Source organism: Amphiprion ocellaris, chromosome 9 (genome assembly GCF_022539595.1).
Source record: "Amphiprion ocellaris isolate individual 3 ecotype Okinawa chromosome 9, ASM2253959v1, whole genome shotgun sequence".
NCBI lineage: Eukaryota > Metazoa > Chordata > Actinopteri > Pomacentridae > Amphiprion > Amphiprion ocellaris.
In genome coordinates, this window is record NC_072774.1 from 1051287 (window position 1) to 1070985 (window position 19699).

Consider the following 19699-nt stretch of genomic DNA (forward strand, 5'->3'; position numbering starts at 1 on the left):
AGGTTTTGGACGTCATACTAAACTATGACATTTTTGCAACATTTTGGACCACATACTAAACTATGACATTTTTTTCAAATTTCGGATGACATACTGAATTATGACTTTTAGTTTCGTCGAAAAAAAGTCATAGTATAGTATGTGTTCCAAAAAACGTCATCGGATGTTGTCAAAAAGTCATAGTATAGTATGTGTTCCAAAAAACGTCATCGTATGTTGTCAAAAAGTCATAGTATAGTATGCAGTCCAAAAAACTTTATAGTATATGTCGCGCAAAAACGTCATTAGTATGTGTTCCAAAAGAATCATAGTATAGTATGCCATCCACAAAACGTCATAGTATATGTCGTCAAAAAAAGTCATAGTATGTCGTCCAAAAACGTTACAGTATGTCGTCAGAAAAAGTCATAGTTTAGTATTTTGTCCAGAAAACGTCATCGTATAGTATGTCATCAAAAAAAGTCATAGTAAAGTATATTGATCAAAAAAGTCATAGTTTCGTATGTTGATCAAAAACGTCATACTATAGTATGTCGATTAAAAAAAACGCCACAGAATAGTATTTTAATAACAAACATAGTATAGTATTTCGATAAAAAACATAGTATAGTATGTCGTCAAAAAGTCGTAGTATAGTATGTCATCAAAAAAAGTCATAGTATAGTATGTGTTCCAAAAAATGTCATAGTATGTCGTCAGAATAAGTCATCGTATAGTATGTTGTCCAAAAAACGTCATAGTATAGTATGTCATCCAAAAAAAGTCATAGTATGCCGATAAAATACGTCATAGTATAGCATGTCGCTCTAAAAATGTCATAGTATAGCATGTCGTCCAAAAAACGTCACAGTATAGCACGTCGATAAAAAAGTCGCAGTATTGTATGTTGTCAAAAAAAGTCATAGTATAGTATGTCATCCAAAAATCATCATAGTATGGTATGTCAATAAAAATAGTAATGATGTTCAAAAATTGCCATAGTATGTTTTGATTTAAAAAGTCACAGTACAGTATGTGAATAAAGTTATAGTATAGTGTGTCATAAAAAGTAATCAGTAAATGAACCATTAATGAAAATGAATGTTAGCTGTTGCCCTCAAATGTAAGCCCGGAGTAATAAACAAATCGACACCGAGAGGAAAGTTGCCCTGCACATGCTGACTATGTTTGGCTAAACATACAGCCGTAAGCCAGCCTCTTAACTATGAATATAATCCAAACTAAATATGGTTCCAGACTCACCAATGAGCTCCAAATGTGTTTGAGAAAAACCCTGACACCGTTCAGACCACGATTCAGAAAACTGACAGCTCAGTTCTCCCATTAAGCAGCAGGGGTATGAGGGGAGTGATAGAAGACAGGAAAAAATTTAAAAGTGTTCAACTGTTTAAATTCTTTTAGATTTAGGTATTGTTAAAGATGTATATAAGTTGGTTCAGGTTGTTCAGTCATTACTTTTCACTTTATTTTCAGATGTACAGTTAAATTAAAAGTTATTTAATAATGAATGTTGTCAAAATGTTTCTGAACTGTACTGAATTTATTTGATTTGACGGTCAGTTATTGATTAGATGCAGACGCTAATAAAACTACCAGGTTACATCAACATATTTCACACTAATTCAAGTTAGACATGAAGATTTTCTGGACCTTTGCTTTAATACATTTTCTCTGACTGGACCTCGTTGAATTTTAGTTGAATACCCCTGCGCTAAACAGCACGTTGGCCCTCTTTTTGAATACAAAAAACACCAAAGACAGAACAGTCCACCAACTTACAGTGATAGACACACTCTGCAGGAAGGAGTTTTCTTTTCACCCAAGCACAGGTGTTTGATAAGCATGTGAAGTGCAGATATATTGCCTTCTTTCTTGAATCTGTTTGCTCATGCAAAATGAACGTGATTAATATAGATTAGAAATGAATATTTAATCCATGATTAATCGAAAATTAATCAACAGCAACCCTGTGATTAATCAGATTAAAACATTTAAGCGTTTGACAGCACTAGTTAAAATCACTAGAAACAATCCAACTGGAGGTGGACCAGAAAGAAACTAATGATCATTTCACTTTCAATTAATCTGTTGATTGTTTTCTGGATAAATCAATCAGCTGTTTGTCTCTAAAAGTCTTTAAATGGTGAAAAATGTGGATCAGTTTCCTAAAAAGTCCTGTTCAGTCCAAAGATCTCTGGTTTGCTGTGACAGAGGAAAGAAACCAGAAAATATGCACATTTAAGACGCTGGAATCAGGGGCCCGGATAGTTCAACGTGTTAAGCGGGCGACCCATGTACAGGGGCTGGTCCCTGACGCAGCGGCCCAGATTCGATTCCCACTCACGGCCCTTTGCTGCATGTCTTCCCCCGACTCTTTTCCCTCCTTTCCTGTCAGTCTCCACTGCACCTATAAATAATGGCTAAAAAAAGGCCCAAAAAATAACTTAAAAAAAAGAAGCTGGAATCACAGAATGTAGACTGATTAGATTTAAAAACTAACCTCTACATCTGGAAGTTGTATGAAAATTTTAGAAAAAAAAAACATCTTAATTCACACAACTTGATATTTTCCTTCTAAAAAAATGAGTACACTTTTCTGGAATCTTTCCATCTTTTATTAAAATAGAGAAACAATGCATCCAAAAATGAAAGTAAAATACTGGACGAAGCACAACGCCAGTCTGAAAACACTCCGCTCAGTGTCCAACTGTCCATGTGTGTGTGAGAGTGTGTTCACATCTTAGTTTCCTTCTTGACTTTCAGGAACTCGGCCATGTTGGAGAAATACTTCTGGTTGGCTTCAGCCACCTTCTTCTCTGCAGCCTGAGGGTTCACGATCTCCAGACCCTGCAGAACAAAAGAACATCAAACATCAGGAGATGAGTCGACCTGGGAGCTGCTCAGATGGTTACTGAGGTCATAGTGTAGCATGTCAAATAAAAACATCATAGTATGTCGAATAAAAACATCACAGTATAGTATGTTGAACAAAAACGTCATATGTCGAAACAAAAATGCTGTACGTCGCAACAAAAATGCCGTATGTCGCAACAAAAACGCCGTATGTCGAAACAAAAACGCCGTATGTCGCAACAAAAACGCCACGTCGAAACAAAAACGCCACGTCGAAACAAAAACGCCGTATGTCGAAACAAAAACGCTGTATGTCGAATAAAAATGCCGCATGTCGAAACAAAAACGCCATATGTCGCAACAAAAAGGCTGTATGTCGAAACAAAAACGCCGTATGTCGAAACAAAAATGCTGTATGTCGAATAAAAACGCTGTATGTCAAAACAAAAACGCCGTATGTCGAAACAAAAACGCTGTATGTCGAATAAAAACGCTGTATGTCAAAACAAAAATGCCGTATGTCGAAACAAAAATGCCGCATGTCGAAACAAAAATGCTGTATGTCGAAATAAAAATGCCGTATGTCGAAACAAAAACGCCGTGTCGAAACAAAAACGCCATATGTCGAAACAAAAACGCCGTATGTCGAAACAAAAACGCCACATGTCCAAACAAAAATGCCATATGTCGAAACAAAAGCGCCGTATGTCGAATAAAAACGCCATATGTCACAGATGTATCATCGAGTACAGATACTTTAGAATTGGCTGTAAGACCAGATGGATATTTAGAATTTTTCACTCCCATACATCTCTCTGAACTCATTTCAATAGTTTCTACATCCAAACCATCCACGTCTTTTAGATCCTATCCCAACTAGACTGTTCAAGGAGGCTTTACCTTTAACTAATTCCTCAATGTTAGATCTGATTAATCTCTCTCTAGTAACAGGCTATGTACCACAGGCTTTTAAGGTTGCTGTAATCAAACCTTTACTTAAAAAGCCCACTCTAGATCCAGATGTTTTAGCCAACTATAGACCAATTTCCAACCTCCCATTTCTCTCTAAAATTCTGGAAAGAACAGTTGCAAATCAATTATGTGAACATTTACAAAGGAATAACTTGTTTGAAGAGTTTCAGTCAGGCTTCAGAGTGCATCATAGCACAGAAACAGCTCTGGTGAAAGTTACTAAGACCTTCTCATAGCGTCAGATAATGGACTGGTCTCTATACTTATTTTGTTGGACCTTAGTGCAGCATTCGATACAATCGACCACAAACTTTTATTACAGCGACTAGAACATTCTATTGGCATTAAAGGGACAGCACTGGACTGGTTTAAATCCTATTTATCAGACAGGTTCCAGTTTGTGCATGTCAACAATGACTCTTCTGAGCATACTAGGGTTAATCATGGAGTTCCTCAGGGTTCTGTCTTAGGACCAATACTGTTCACATTATACATGCTTCCCTTAGGCAATATTATTAGGAAGCACTGTATTAATTTCCATTGTTACGCTGAGGACACTCAGTTATATTTATCTATGAAGCCAGATGAAACTAATCAGCTAGCTAGACTGCAAGATTGTCTTAAGGACATAAAGACCTGGATGACCTATAATTTCCTACTACTGAATTCAGACCAGACTGAAGTCATTGTATTTGGCCCCAAACATCTTAGAAAATTGCTCTCAAAGCATATAGTTCCTCTGGATGGCATTACATTGGCCTCCAGTACTACTGTGAGGAACCTCGGTGTTATCTTTGACCAGGACATGTCCTTTAACTCACACATAAAACAAATCTGTAGGACTTCCCTTTTCCACCTGAGAAATATTGTGAAAATCAGGAACATCCTGTCTCAGAGTGATGCAGAAAAACTAGTCCATGCATTTGTTACTTCTAGGCTTGACTACTGTAATTCCTTATTATCAGGTTGTCCCAATAGCTCTCTGAAACATCTACAGCTGATCCAAAACGCTGCAGCCAGAGTACTGACGGGAGTTAGCAAGAGAGATCATATTTCTCCTATACTGGTTTCTCTTCATTGGCTTCCTGTGAAATGTAGAATAGAATTCAAAATCCTTCTTCTGACATATAAAGCTCTTAACAACCAGTCTGCATCATATCTTAAAGACCTGATAGTATCATATTATCCTAGCAGAACTCTTCGCTCTCAGACTGCAGGCTTACTTGTTGTTCCTAGAATCTCTAAAAGTAGAATGGGAGGCAGAGCCTTCAGTTATCAGCTCCTCTCCTGTGGAACCAGCTCCCAGTTTGGGTTCTGGAGGTGGACACCCTCTCTATTTTTAAGACCAGGCTTAAAACCTTCCTTTTTGACAAATCTTATAGTTAGGACTGACTGGGGGACCCTGAGGGGGTCAGCTGGAGTCTTCCTCTTGGACGTCCCTTAGTTCTGCCCCTAGTTCTGCTGCTATAGGCCTAGGCTGCTGGAGGACCTCTCTGGATTCACTGAGCCCTTCTCTATCTACCATTAGATTTAATATATATATATATATATATATATATACCATTATTGCATTACACTCACTCTGTTTCTCCCTGTGTCCTTTCTCCGAGTGTCCCTGGTCCCAGAGCTGGATGCTTCAGATCTGTGGTGGTTCTCCCACCAACTGGCCTAATCTCCATCTGTGGGATGCTGCTGCTGACCTTCCTCCAGCCCACTGCTTCCAGCTGCCCATTTCCACCAATCTCCTTTGCATTGCCCTTACTAAACTTGATTTGCTCGTCTACATATTTTTGAATTTACCACCAGCTATATATGTAGTATATTTAATGCCAGAGTCATACACCATAGCAGTAAACTATAATCAGTTTCCATGTTAGCTTCTACTTTGCATGTATCATCTGTCTTATCATGCATGTATCAAACTGTGTGTTTTATGGTCCTTGTCGAATAAAAAAAAAATCATAGTATAGTATGTCGAGTAAAAAGGTCATAGTATAGTATATTGAATAAAAATGTCATAGTTATAGTATGTCGAAATAAAAACGGCATATGTCGAATAAAGCGTCATAGTATACAGTCCCTGACAAAAGTCTTGTCGCTTGGGTAGAAGTTGACCTTAAGGGCCCCTCAAATATATTTCTAATCAATTTTTTTTTTTTTTTTTTTACAAGAAATGGCTAATTTCAATCCCAACAGCTTTTGAAATAATGTTTTGATGCCAAAAAAAACTGCTGAAAAGCATTCTAACATTCACAGCTTGGTAAAGCCCACTGAGTCAGTTTTTGCAAAGACAAAAGTCTTGTCGCCTTGTCATATGATGCACCCAATCCTAGATTACAGCCTCACCTGTGATCAATAATTCATCAATCAATTAGTGGGGGTGTATAAAAAGAACCCCAGCACACCAGACCTTCACATCAACTGCAACTTGACCTCTGACAACATGCCTAAGATTCGCCCTGAGACCAAAGCGTTGATTATCAAGAGACTGAAGACCAGATCCACTGCTGAGATGGCTGACACCTTCAATGTGTCTCAGCCTCAAGTACAAAGAATAAGAAAAAGATTTGAAGGGACTGGAGATGTTTTTGACAAGCCCAGGTCTGGCAGACCCCGCAAGACAACTGCTCGGGAGGACCGTTTGGTGGCTCGAAAATCAAAGGCCAGCCCCTTTTCCACTGCAGCAGAGCTCCACCGGGCATGGTCACCTCAAGTCCCGGTGTCAACCAGAACAGTTTGTTGAATTCTGTCTCGAAATGGCCTCCATGGTCGAATCATTGCCCAGAAACCAGCACTAAACAAAAGGCAATTAAAAAAAACGTGTGGCATTTGCCAAGGCCCACAGCCTGCTAAAAGGATGGACGCTGGAAAAGTGGCAGAAGGTGGATTTCTCAGATGAATCTTCAGTTGAATTACATCACAGCCGCCGCAAATATTGCAGGAGACCTACTGGAGCCCGAATGGATCCGAGATTCACCCAGAAAACAGTTAAGTTTGGTGGCGGAAAAATCATGGTCTGGGGTTACATCCAGTATGGGGGTGTGCGAGAGATTTGCAGGGTGGAAGGCAATATCAATAGCCTAAAATATCAAGAAGTATTAGCTACCTCTTACATTCCCAACCATAAAAGGGGTCAGATTTTGCAGCAGGATGGTGTTCCATCGAATACTTCCATCTCTACATCAAAGTTCCTCAAGGCGAAGAAGATCAAGGTGCTCCAGGACTGGCCAGCCCAGTCACCAGACATGAACATCACTGAGCATGTCTGGGGTAGAATGAAAGAGGAAGCATGGAAGACGAAACCAAAGAATCTTGATGAACTCTGGGAGGCATGTAAGACTGCTTTCTTTGCTATTCCTGATGACTTTATCAATAAATTGTATGAATCATTGCCGAACTGCATGGATGCAGCCCTTCAAGCTCATGGAAGTCATACAAGATATTAAATATGGATCTCACAGCACCACTACTTAATTCACTGATGCTATGCAACATATTTTTGTATTTGAAGTAAACTATTTGTTCAATTTTCACATTACTCTCTGTAGGCGACAAAACTTTTGTCTTGCCAAAATCTGACCTTTCTGTTCCAATTAAATGATCAATCTTTCTTCAGTGAAGCAAATTTATTTTAGTATATTAAACATAATTTGGGAGGGTTTTAGCTTTCATATGAGCCATTTCTAAAACCAGTGGATTAATTAAAAGTCAGGTTATAAGCAGTTGTTTCTACAAAATGGATAAGTGACAAGACTTTTGTCAGGGACTGTAGTATGTCGAGTAAAAAGGTCATAGTATCGCATGTTGAATAAAAAAAAAAAATCATAGTATAGTATGTTACTCAGAAAAAGGTTCCTTCCTTCCTTCATACCTGTAGAGGTGTGAAGGCCACGCTGGAGCTGGTTCCTGAGGATCGATCTCGGACCGTGGACTTCCCTCCGTACGTCATGCTCTGCTTCTGCAGCGTCCTCTGTGGGGAGAAGGAAACATCTGACATGAAGAGGAACCCCTCTGGTAGCAGCTGTTGGAGTGGAGAGGATCTGTGGAGGCTCACCTGGAGAGATTTGGAGATCCGGGCCTTGGTGGCCTCGTTGACCTGAGCCTGCCGGACTCTGCCGCTGCCGCTCTTCCCCAGCTGCCCCAGACTGAAGCCCAGATCCTCCTGGTAGGCGTCGTCCTCGATCTGAAACACCAACGGAGGAGTTACCTCAGAGAATCACTGCTGCTGCACCTTATCAAAGTCAGACGTCCAGCAGAAACCATTAACTCATTCAGGAAACACTGAATATCATCAAGGAGTCATTTTAAAGTTACAAACAGTCTAAATTCTTGTTTTTGTAGTTTTGCGTCTTGTTTTTGTCGTTTTGTGTCTCGTTTTTGTCGTTTTGTGTCTCGTTTCTGTCGTTTTGTGTCTCGTTTGTCGTTTTGTGTCTCGTTTCTGTTGTCGTGTCTTGCTTTTCTCGCTTTGTGTCTCGTTTTTGTCTCTTTTTTTGTCTTTCTCTTTATGAAAAACACAGTCGATGGCTAAGAATTAGACAAAAATATGAACATTTAAGCGTTCTACTGCTTTAAAATGAAACAGAAAGGGAGCAGAGAAGATGCTGAGACCTCAGCGAAGGTCATCCTGTTGGCGTGTTTCCTGATCTCCGTGAGGCCGAGTCGCTCCTTCATCTTCCTGTACCTGCAGAAACACAGAAACACAGCAGAGTTTAGTGCTGCTGGACGTATATTTAGCTTTCCAAACTGGGCTCTGCAGGTTACATAAGCCTCTCGTTGATGCGTCTTTATTCTCTGCTGCAGGTTTTACTTTTTACTCTGCAGACGAATGTCGATCAGTTTAACCTCCTCTGGTTTCATGGGGAATAAAATCCTGAGTCTTTCTTTTTTCATCTGTTTTGCTGGTTTTACCTTCGTCCTCCCCTCTTCTTCCTCTGTCCGTCCAGAGGAGCTGGCAGCGGTTTGACCTGCTTCACCGGTGGAGGTTCCTGCCATTTGTCGAACTTCCTCTCGATCTCCTCTTTCAGATCGTAGCCAACCTGCACACAGTGACAGAAATAAACTCCTTTTCCTCTCAGTTCTGCTGCATGCCAATCCGCCTGCATGGAAATATTCTTAAAAAGGAGACTAAACAGATGTTGGCAGACCAGAAACCGTAAAATCTGGATGTTTCGATGCATCTGTACATTCGTAGATCTTCATTTTTAACCAACAGAACCACAGAGGTGGTTGTATTGATTTTTGATGTGTGTAGGTGGCGCTATGAGGCGCATTTTAGAGTAATTTCACTACTTTCAGGGTCTTATCTTGCTTATTATAAAACTAGCCACACTTGCTATTCACAGCTTTCAACACTTGCAGCAGCCTTTACCCTTTTCTAATGTAAAAACCTCTTAATTATGAAATTGTTTTGTTTCTACATGCAAGTCACAAAATCTTTTTCGTGTTGTTGTCCATCTTCTACTTATTGTTCTTTTCCATATTATTGTTGTTTGTGTACTCCTTATTGTTGTTTTTCCTCTCCATGTTGTTCTTGTTCCTCTTCTACTCGTTGCTTTTGTTGTTCTTCTACTCGTTACTGTTGTTCTTATACTCCTTCTTCTTCTACTCATTCTTCTTCTACTCATTGTTAATGTTGTTCTTCTACTCCTACTTCTACTCGTCCTACTCGTTATTGTTGTTTCTACTCATTCTTCTTCTTCTACTTGTCTTTCTACTCGTTCTTCTTCTACTCGTACTGTTGTTCTACTCATTCTTCTACTCGTTACTGTTCTTCCTCTACTTCTTCTTGGTATATTGGTGAATTTTCCTGCATCGGTTTGTTCTTTTCTGCATTAATTTATGGTGGAAATGTCTTTATTCCTCCTTATTCTTTTAGTCCGGATATCTACACTAGATTAGAAGCTCCTACACAGTTTGGGGAAAACATCTGATAAAACTCTCTCTCTTTCATGGTCTTTATAGGTGGACGGAAACTCTTGCTCAGCTAAAGAGGGAGGTGAATCTGGAAGCGTCCTCTGAGGTTTACGGTGTTGCTCTAAGAACTCACCTTTCCGTCTGAACTCTCGTGGAAACTGTCCACTCGAGCTGCCAGAGTGCATTTTGCCGCCACCAGACGAGCCGCCTTCCTCCTGAGGTCCTAAGGGATGAAAACAGAGCAGAGAGCTTTGAGCTGACGAGCCTCAGAACCGAGTTAAACGCATGCGAACGTATTTACCGACCGGTGGTAGAGACTGGACGACGTCGCAGTGGTAGATGAAGCCGGTGTGGGGCAGCAGGGAGGTGCTGCTGAAGCCGGACAGCGTTCTCCTCTGAGCTCCCAGCAGCATCAGGTTACAGGCCGGCATCTTGGACAGGTTGGTGAGGCCTCCGGCGATTCCTGCAGCCGGATCAGATCAGTTTTATTTCTCCGCCAAGGAACGCAGCAGAGTTATGTGACGATCAGCGCAGGTGAATCTGTCTGTTCACAACATTACTCAAAAACAGAGTAACGGATTTGGACGAAGTTTTCAGGGAAGGCCAGAAATGACACAATGACCACAAGAATGTCTTCAAGAACCTAGAAGAGACATCCAAAGGTTCTTGAAGACATTCCACCTCTCATGAAAGTTGGAACGTCTTCAAAAACCTACAAGAGAAGTCGCAAGATGACCAATGGACTTCTCTTGTAGAAGAGAAGTCCACTGGAAGTCAATTGGACTTCTCTTGCAGTCAACTGGACGTCTCTTCTAGGTTCTTGAAGAGCTTTAAGAACCAAGAAGAGACGTCCCGTTAAACAATCCTGTTGTTTCTCTCCACAACCTGCAGTTTTCTTTCCTCTAAAATTCATATTTTTACTCCACCAAGGAACGCGGTGAAGTAATGTGACGATCGACGTTGGTTTGTCCATCTGTCTGTCCGCCAACATTACTCAAAAACAGACAACGGATTTGAATGAAATTTCTACAATAAAGCTTTTTTTTTTTTTTTAAAGATCTTTGTTGCTATCTTTGATATTTGAGCTTTGAACTTTACTATACATTAAACTAATCAAAAAGTCAAGACTAAATGATAAAATGAAACATTTCAAGCTTCCAGATTCTCTGCTTTTCTTAAATGTGAATATTTTCCGGTTTCTTTCCTCTGTGACAGTAAATTGAAGATCTTTGGACTAAACCAGACATTTGAGGAAACTCTGATCCACATTTTTGGTCCAAATCCAGAAAATAATTGACACTAAAAAGAATTCTAGTCTAGTTTAGCTCCAGTTGGACTCCTGATGTAGTTTGTTTGTGGTGATTTCAGCAGGAATCCAAGAGAAACTACCATTAAATCTGGATTTTAACCTTCTTCAGGGCAAAAAGTAACTATTATTTTCATTCAGATGATTAGTTTCTGGATTATTTTTCATTGTTTTGTCTCGAAAACGTCTCAGGATGGTGAAAATGTCCATCAGAGTCTTTAAACTAAAGAGAAAATCAGTCTAAATTCTGTGATTTCAGCTCCTTAAATGTGAATATTTTCTGGTTTCTTTCCTCTGTGACAGTAACCTGAAGATCTTTGGACTAAATGAGACATTTGAGGAAACTCTGATCCCCATTTTTCACCATTTTCTGTCATTTTAGAGACAAAACATTCGATCACATAGATCAGAAACACTACCTACAAACTGGATTCTTCTCCTCACCCATGATCTTCGCCGCTGTCGACGCTCCGACAATGATGGACAGATTAGGGGCGATGAAGGACATCCTGGACTCCACGTATTCATAAATCCTGTGTTTGGATTGGTTCAGCTCCAGCGCCATGTCGCAGGCCTCCTCCAGCTGCTTCAGCTCGTCCTCTGTCAGCATCGACCTGAAAGATTATCGATCAACGATAAGAAGTATTGATCCGCTAACAGTCAGGAAGGACCTGGATGGTGGGACTCACCCCTGAGTGGTCGACGCCGTGACGCTGACCACCATGATGGTGGCATTGGTGAGGATCTGCTGCAGAGTTTCATTGTTTTTGCATTTCTCCAGATTGTTCCCGAGTTCCTGAGCAGGAACGACAAAAACAGAAACACACCGGCTTAATCTGATGCCAGGAAATATCAGAGATGAGAGTTTTAACCAGATTCTGTTTGAGCAAATAAAACTGAAGACTGCAAAAACTCTCAATCTTACCAAGTCTATTTATCTTATTTTTAGTCAAAATGTCTCATCCCAGATTTAAGATAAATTCACTTAACAAGAGACATTTCAGCAGATGGAGGGACTTGTTTTAAGACAATGCATCTTAAATATCTTAAGTCAAACAATCTTGAAATTATCTTGTTTTGAGTTGAATTTTACAAGAAAACTCAAAATAAGTTTAACCCTCGTGTCGTCCTGTGGGTCAAAACTGACCCGTTTTAAAGTTTGAAAATGTGGAAAAAATACATTTTCACAGTGAAACTTCCACATTTTCAACATTTTTGGGAAATCTTTGAACATTTTTTGGTGGAAAAAAGAAATGTTAAAAATGTTTCTTAAGAACATTCACATAAAAATCAACCAAATTCCAGCAAATTTCACTGGATTTTGGTTGATTTTTTTCTGAATGTTCTTCAAGAAAATATCAGAAGTTTTACTGATATATATAGAATCACTTGAGACATTTTTAGGGTTTTTTTGCAACATTTATACTCATTTTTGGAAAATATTTACAAGAATTTTCTTGTCAAATTTGGGGGATTTTTAAAAAAAATAAAACTTTTAAGGGAAACTTTTAAGGAATTATTGGAATGTTCTTCCTGAAGGTTTTGCAAATTTTCAGAAATTTGGGGAATTTTTTTGCAGATTTTTTGGATTTTTTTCAGGCAAGGAAACATTATTTTTTGGTGCCCATAAATGAAAACAGCAGGAGGGTTAATACATCTCAGATTAGGAGGTTACATGAAAGCAAAAATCTATTTTTGAGTGAAAAACTACTACTATAAGATCTCAATATTCTAACTATCATATCTTATTTCAAGAAATCTTACCAAGCAATTATTCACTTGTTCTATTGGCAGATTTTTTCACTTACTTCAAGGTAAAAGTTCCTTGAAATAAGTTTTTTTTTCTTGTTTTGGGAGGGGCATTTTTTTCAGTGAAGACTCACCAAGTCTATGTGTTGTGTAAATGTAGATGAACTTACTGGTGTATATCTATTATAAATCATGTCCACTATTATAATTATTGTTTATAAATGGTAGAAGCAGGAAGAAGGAGAAGAAGTGGGATTAGTTACACTTTGACTCCTTTCCACTCCTTTTTGAGCAACTTACCGGTATTGTCTTTTGTTGTTGTTTTCTTCTTATGTTGAAATGCTCAAAATAAGTTTAAAAAAAAAAATCAAAACTGTCAGTTCTGAGGAAGTAGTGGCTGTGAACTTTTAGACTTTTTATTTTTAAATATTATGATAAATTTGAATAGAACAGAAAATAGTCTATTAATCCCTGAGGTGAAGTTTGGTTGCTACAGCAGAGAGAGTTCAGTTCCCATCACCAGAAACACAGATAAACAAGTAAACATGTGCAGTAAATAAAGAAAGTATTTGGGCTGTATTCTCTCATCCTGTCACCACTGAGGCTGTCTGATGTCTAATTGTCTTCCCACATGTTGACCAACGTGAATGTCTTCAAAAATTCATTTCTAAAGTGATAACACAAACTCTTTAGTTCGGTTTTGCTAAAAATTACTTCACTCTAGTGTGATTCAATAACAGAAGTGAGACTTTTGAAAATACAAACTGAAGCAGAAAAGCACACACTCTGAACTCCTTCCTGCTAATTAGAACATATCAGCTTCCTGCTCACTTCTCTGTGAAAGTTGCATCAAGAAGCTCAAAGCCTTTTCAGATATGGGATATGGAACATTACCGCTTAATTAATCTACAAATAAATCGGTGTCTTTTGCTCTCTGTGATGTGTTTCTACCAATTTCGGTGCTAAAATGTGCAAAAAGTCTTTAAATCCCACAACACAGAGAAGTTCAGGATCACCGCTACGCCTCTATCCAATAACGCCGCTGCAGGAAGTTCAGACTTTTGTTGAAAGAGAAAAGCATCACAAATGCGTTTAATCTCGAGTAATTAATTACAAAGCCTCTAATTAATTAGATTCATTTTTTAAAATCCCACTACTAGTAATTACACTAACGAAGAGGACAACATCCTGAGGAGTGATTTCAAGAATTTTTTCCATAGTTCAGCACTAATATTTGGCAAAAAAAAAACTGTTTTAAAATGTTGTCTTGTCTGAATGCTTCCAATGCTTTTAATGTTTTAACGTAAAGCACATTGAGTTGCCCTTGTGTATGAAATGTTCTATACAAACAACGCTGCCTCATTTTGCTCTCCAACTTCACACCTTCTACAAACCGAAATGCCTATAAAAATCAAACTGAACTGCAGTGAAGACGGCTCAGATTAATAAGAGTAAAAAACTTGTGAACAACACTACGTCTGAACAGCAGAATGAGTCGCTTTATTGGGTGTTTATTGTCATTCTGAAACGGATTTTTGATTTCAAAGCCGAGTAAACCTTTGGACTCACCTTGACCGTACGGATGTAGTCTAAGGAATCTGGCACCAGAGACTCGAGCTCCGGAAACCTCTTGGAGTATTTGTCTCTGGTGAACTTGTGGATGATGTCTGAGAGGAAACACAGAAGACAAGTCAGGTTGTAGCAGGAATGCAGATATCCATTATTTTAGTAATCCAGTATTCTATCCATTATTATGGATTTTATTATCATCTGCGGTATATAAATAGTTATATAGGAGAAACTACAATAGGATTCATCAGCACTCTGAATGAATACTTTTGTCTCTAAAAAAATCAGAAAATGGCAATTAGTAGTAAAGATCTTCAGTTTACTGTCATAGAGGAGGAAAAAATCTAAAAAAAAAATTCACATTTAAGGAGCTGGAGTCACTGAATTTAGACTATTTTCTTTGTGAAAAATTATTCAAAGTGATTCATTAATCATCAGTTTTGTCTCTAAAATGTCAGAAAATGTTGAAAAATGTGGATCAGAGTTTCCTCAACTGTCTTGTTTAGTCCAAAGATCTTGAGTTTACTGTCACAGAGGAAAGAAACCAGAAAATATTCACATTTAAGGAGCTGAAATCATTACTTTAGCAATCCAGTATTCTATCCATTATTATGGATTTTATTATTATATGCGGTCTATAAATAGTTATATAGGAGAAACTACAATAGGATTCATCAGCACTTTGAAGAACAAATGACATGTTTCGATGCATATGTTGTATAAAAAATGACCTTATTGGAGTTAGTTTTGGCAATCTGAATTCCTCAGTGTGGCAGAAATCTTCACGAATCTCTGTCTGAACTAACGAATGAAGCAGCAAAGGCTCCACTGCTTCAACATGTTGTCATGATTTATACAAACACACTCCAGGTTAGACAGCGGCACCAAAATGTGACTCAATTAAGGAAAGACTGAATTTTTAGTTTTTATTCCTGTTTCTCACATTCCTAATTGTTTTGTTGATGTTTCAACTCAGTCCAACAATGATGATGATGTTGTTGTAAAAGCTTTTTGGTCCATGGACACGGGTCCAACATCTCCAGTATCAGCACCACTCCAGGTGACCAGTTCTTTTTGGTATTTTTAACCAGCTATATGTCTCTAGTTTGCATTTTGATATGATGCCGCTGCAGACTCACAGCTTAATAAATGTTATCACTGGTTTAATGGACACAATGAAAGGGTCTGAGCCAAACGTTGAATTCGACAGGATTATTCCTCATTATGAAAAAATAAGAAACACAACACGCCACACATCATCTGTATTAATGACTTATAATATAATGCTATATATAATGATAAGTACAAACAAGAAATGCATTCATATGCATTCATATGGGTCTGACGTTTAATTATTAGAATATATTACCTTTCCTCAAACAGTTTTATTTGATTATTGACTCATATTAGATGTGATCTTTGCATACAGTGAGGTTTGTGGTGAATGTGACAGTTTCAGTAATCAGTGATAAAGCTGTCAGTATGGAAAGACTCTCACATCCTGATGTACTTATATTAACCCAACGTACATTTTAGCACCACTTAGGTTTGGTCACCTGAGGCTGAGGTGGTTCCAGTATATGGTCTGGTCCACAGACTATTTGGTTTAGTTTGGAGATTTGTCGTGCCGTCTGGTTCATTCTAGTTTAATTCTGTGTTTTGTGTGTTTAGTTTGAGCAGAGAGGACTCACTGAGCTCGTTGTCGATCTCCACTGTGAGGTTATTTGCTGCTACGATCAGCCGGTATTCTGGGTCGGCCTCCACCGGGCCCGAGACTGGAAGGAAACACAACATTAAACTCCTGAAACGGGAAAAAAAAGAGCCACATTTCCCATATAAAATGACAAACTTCACTCACCCTCTGAGTTCTTGCGCTGTTTTCCGATGTATCCTGAAATGTTGTCCATGATCTCTGAGAACTGGAATCACAGCAGAGCGACGTTGATTATCTGACCATAAAAACCAGCGGGCGTAAAGCCACCAGCTGATATTTACCAACCTGTTTGCTGTTGCGGAGCTTGGCGATGGACGTGACGCTCTCAGCTTTACTGTAGTCCACCTCCATCTCCTCTGGGATGTCCTCCAGCCCTCCGTCCGTCCTTCCCTGAATCACATCGCCATCAATCTCCCCCTCGTCTCCCTCGGCGTACAGTCCGTCCTCCCCCTCATCTCCGGCCTCCTCCAGGTCGGCCAGGAGCTCGTCTGCCAGAGACATCTGCAGAGAAAAGAGTGATTAATGAGGCGAAGCTACTCAAATCAGCCTCAGACATAAACCTAAAGGACCACCAGGAGCGCTGAGGGTGTAACAGTGACAGAACTAATGGTAATCTTTATCGTCAAGTAATCTGTCAGTTATTTTCTGGAAAAATAGATCAGATGTTTGGGTCTAAAAGGTGAGAAAATGGTGAAAAATGTGGATCAGAGTTTCCTCAAATGTCTGGTTTAGTCCAAAGATCTTCAGTTTACTGTCACAGAAGAAAGAAACCAGAAAATATTCACATTTAAGGAGCTGGAATCACAGAATTTAGACTGTTTATATTTAGAAAATGACTCAAACTGATCGATTAGTAAAATAGCTGCAGATTAAATTCATATTTGACGACTAATCGATTAATCATTGCAGCTCTAATTCAATTTAACTGAGTTTCTGACTGATGGTTGAACTAAAAAAGACTTTTAAAGACTCTGATGGACATTTTCACCATCCTGAGAGGTTTTCAAGACAAAACAAGGAAAAAATTCAGAAACTAATCATCAGAATGAAAATAATAGTTACTTTTTGCCCTGAAGAAGGTTAAAATCCAGATTTAATGGTAGTTTCTCTTGGATTCCTGCTGAAATCACCACAAACAAACTACATCAGGAGTCCAACTGGAGCTAAACTAGACTAGAATTCTTTTTAGTGTCAATTATTTTCTGGATTTGGACCAAAAATGTTGAAAAATGTGGATCAGAGTTTCCTCAAATGTCTGGTTTAGTCCAAATATCTTCAGTTTACTGTCACAGAGGAAAGAAACCAAAAAATATTCACATTTAAGGAGCTGAAATCACTGAATTTAGACTGTTTATATTTAGAAAATGACTCAAACCAATCAAATTATTATTTGTTTTGTCTCTAAAAAGTCAGAAAATGTTGAAAAATATCAATTAGTGGTAAAGATCTTCAGTTTACTGTCACAGAGGAGGAAAAAATAGAAAATATTCACATTTAAGGAGCTGAAATCACAGAATTTAGACTTGTTTATCCAATAAATTAAGCTCTAGGTTTCTGACTGGTGGTTGAACAAAAAAAGTCTTTTTAAAGACGTCACCTTTGGTTTAAAGACTCTGATGGACATTTTCACCATCCTGAGACATTTTAGAGACTAAACAATGAAAGAGATACAAAAAAACTGGTAGTTGTTGCCCTAAAAAGGCCAAAAACGTCGATTGAATAGTAGGTTCCTTTGAATTCATGCTAAAATCACATGTTGCACTACATACAAAACATAACCTCAGGAGGATCTGCTATAAACCATCTGAACTCCATCAGTTATTTTGTCTCTAAGATGTCTTTAAATGGTAAAAAACATGGATCAGAGTTTCCTCAAATGTCTTGTTTAGTTCAAACTGTACAAATGGGGGAAAAAAACAAGAAAAATGTCCATTTAACAGCAGTTTATCTTGAATTCATGCTAAATTTCACCACCAATACACCACAGTGAGAGTCCCACTGGAGGTGAACTGGACTCAAACGGATTAACATTTTCATTGTTGATTAGTCTGGTGATTACTTGTCAATGAATCAATCAGCTGTTTGGTCTTTAAACTGTCAGACAACTGTGAAAAACGTTAATCAGTCCAAAGACCTTGAGTTTAGGAGCACAGAAACGAGAAAATATTCACATTTAAGAAGATGAAATCACAGACTTTAGACTGTTTTTAATCTCCAGTTGTTTAACCGAGTTTCTGACTGATAGTTGAACAAAAAAAGTCTTTTTAAAGTCAGCACCTTTGGTTTTAAGACTGATGGACATTTTCACCATCCTGAGACATTTTAGAGACAAAACAATAAAAATAATCCAGAAACTAATCATCTGAATGAAAATAATTGTTAGTTTTTGCCCTGAAGAAGGTTAAAATCCAGATTTAATGGTAGTTTCTCTTGGATTCCTGCTGAAATCACCACAAACAAACTACATCAGGAGTCCAACTGGAGCTAAACTAGACTAGAATTCTTTTTAGTGTCAATTATTTTCTGGATTTGGACCAAAAATGTTGAAAAATGTGGATCAGAGTTTCCTCAAATGTCTGGTTTAGTACAAAGATCTTCAGTTTACCGTCACAGAGGAAAGAAAACAGAAAATATTCACATTTAAGGAGCTGAAATCACGAAATTCAGATCTTTTCTTTCTTTAAAAATGACCTGTCAGCAGTTCACATCTTTAAATTCTCATCTATGAATAAGATTATCCTAAAAAATATATTTTGATGCTGTTTCTTCTATTAAATCTCCATCTGCAATCTCGTTATACATTGTATAATGACAATAAAGAATATTCTATTCTATCATGTTTAAAAAATGGTTACACTATGAATATTGATCTGAAGCTTTACTTTGAAATAAATATGACAAATCACAATATCGGTCAGAAAAAAAATTCTGATTTATCCCCCTAATAAATCTGAATTGATCTCCTGTATCAGTGGCTACCACATTAGAAGTAATGATGCTAGCTCGCTAGCGCTAACAAACGTTGGTTGTACGTTTATTAAAAGCAGTTTAAATGACATTAACTCACCTCGGAAGCTCAGACTCACTAAAGATATAAAACAAAAGCGTCTCCTGGAGACTTCGGGTCGTCTGTGTTGCTGTGAATCTGCTTGTTTTGCGCTGTTTTCTTCAGTTTGTGCTTTGAGATTGTGCGCCACTGTTTGTAGCGTCGCTTGTCGCAGGTTAATACGTCGAGTGACGCGAGGCTTTCTGGGAAATGGAGGCAAAACACAAAACACACACGACCACCGAGGTCTTTCACACACGAAATTATACTTTAATACTCACAACTGTGCGCTGCCGGAAACTGAATTTGCAGAACTTATTTTGGATCCTGAACTATTTGAAAAATGACACAAAAATAAACTTATCTGCATTGTTTAAGGATCATTCCAGAACTGGAGGACATCTGGGCTTTGAAATGTTTAAAAAATAAACCTTCTCTTTTCCAGTTATCTGCTCCACATTCATCAATAATAGCTATTGATTGGCTCAGCTTCCACATCAATGGTAGCATTTTTGTTCCATGTTTTTTTTATTTGCTAACCGTACTCTAATCACAGTAACAGGATTGCTAATCCATG

General features: G+C 38.3%; 1 protein-coding gene across 1 annotated transcript; it reads right to left on the minus strand.

Moving 5' to 3' along the window:
• Window positions 1-1911: 1911 nt before the first annotated feature.
• On the minus strand, window positions 1912-19303 carry prpf31 (PRP31 pre-mRNA processing factor 31 homolog (yeast)). The gene is made up of 14 exons (XM_023271084.3): window positions 19144-19303; window positions 16362-16577; window positions 16221-16281; window positions 16054-16137; window positions 14363-14460; window positions 11734-11840; window positions 11489-11658; window positions 10044-10201; window positions 9872-9961; window positions 8734-8861; window positions 8434-8506; window positions 7880-8008; window positions 7697-7795; window positions 1912-2847 (listed from the first exon to the last, which is right to left on the minus strand). The coding sequence occupies exons 2-14, from the start codon at window positions 16575-16577 to the stop codon at window positions 2734-2736; spliced, it is 1527 nt and encodes a 508-aa protein (XP_023126852.1). The 5' UTR covers window positions 19144-19303; the 3' UTR covers window positions 1912-2733.
• Between the last annotated feature and the right edge of the window lie 396 nt (window positions 19304-19699).

Coding starts and splice junctions, on each gene's coding strand:
- prpf31 (XM_023271084.3), bottom strand. CDS start 16,577: ATGTCTCTGGCAGACGAGCTCCTGGCCGACCTGGAGGAGGCCGGAGAT. Junction 10,202..11,488: donor GACAGCGGCGAAGATCATGG/GTGAGGAGAAGA, acceptor ATCCGGCTGCAG/GAATCGCCGGAGGCCTCACC. Junction 9,962..10,043: donor TCGTCCAGTCTCTACCACCG/GTCGGTAAATAC, acceptor TTCATCCCTTAG/GACCTCAGGAGGAAGGCGGC.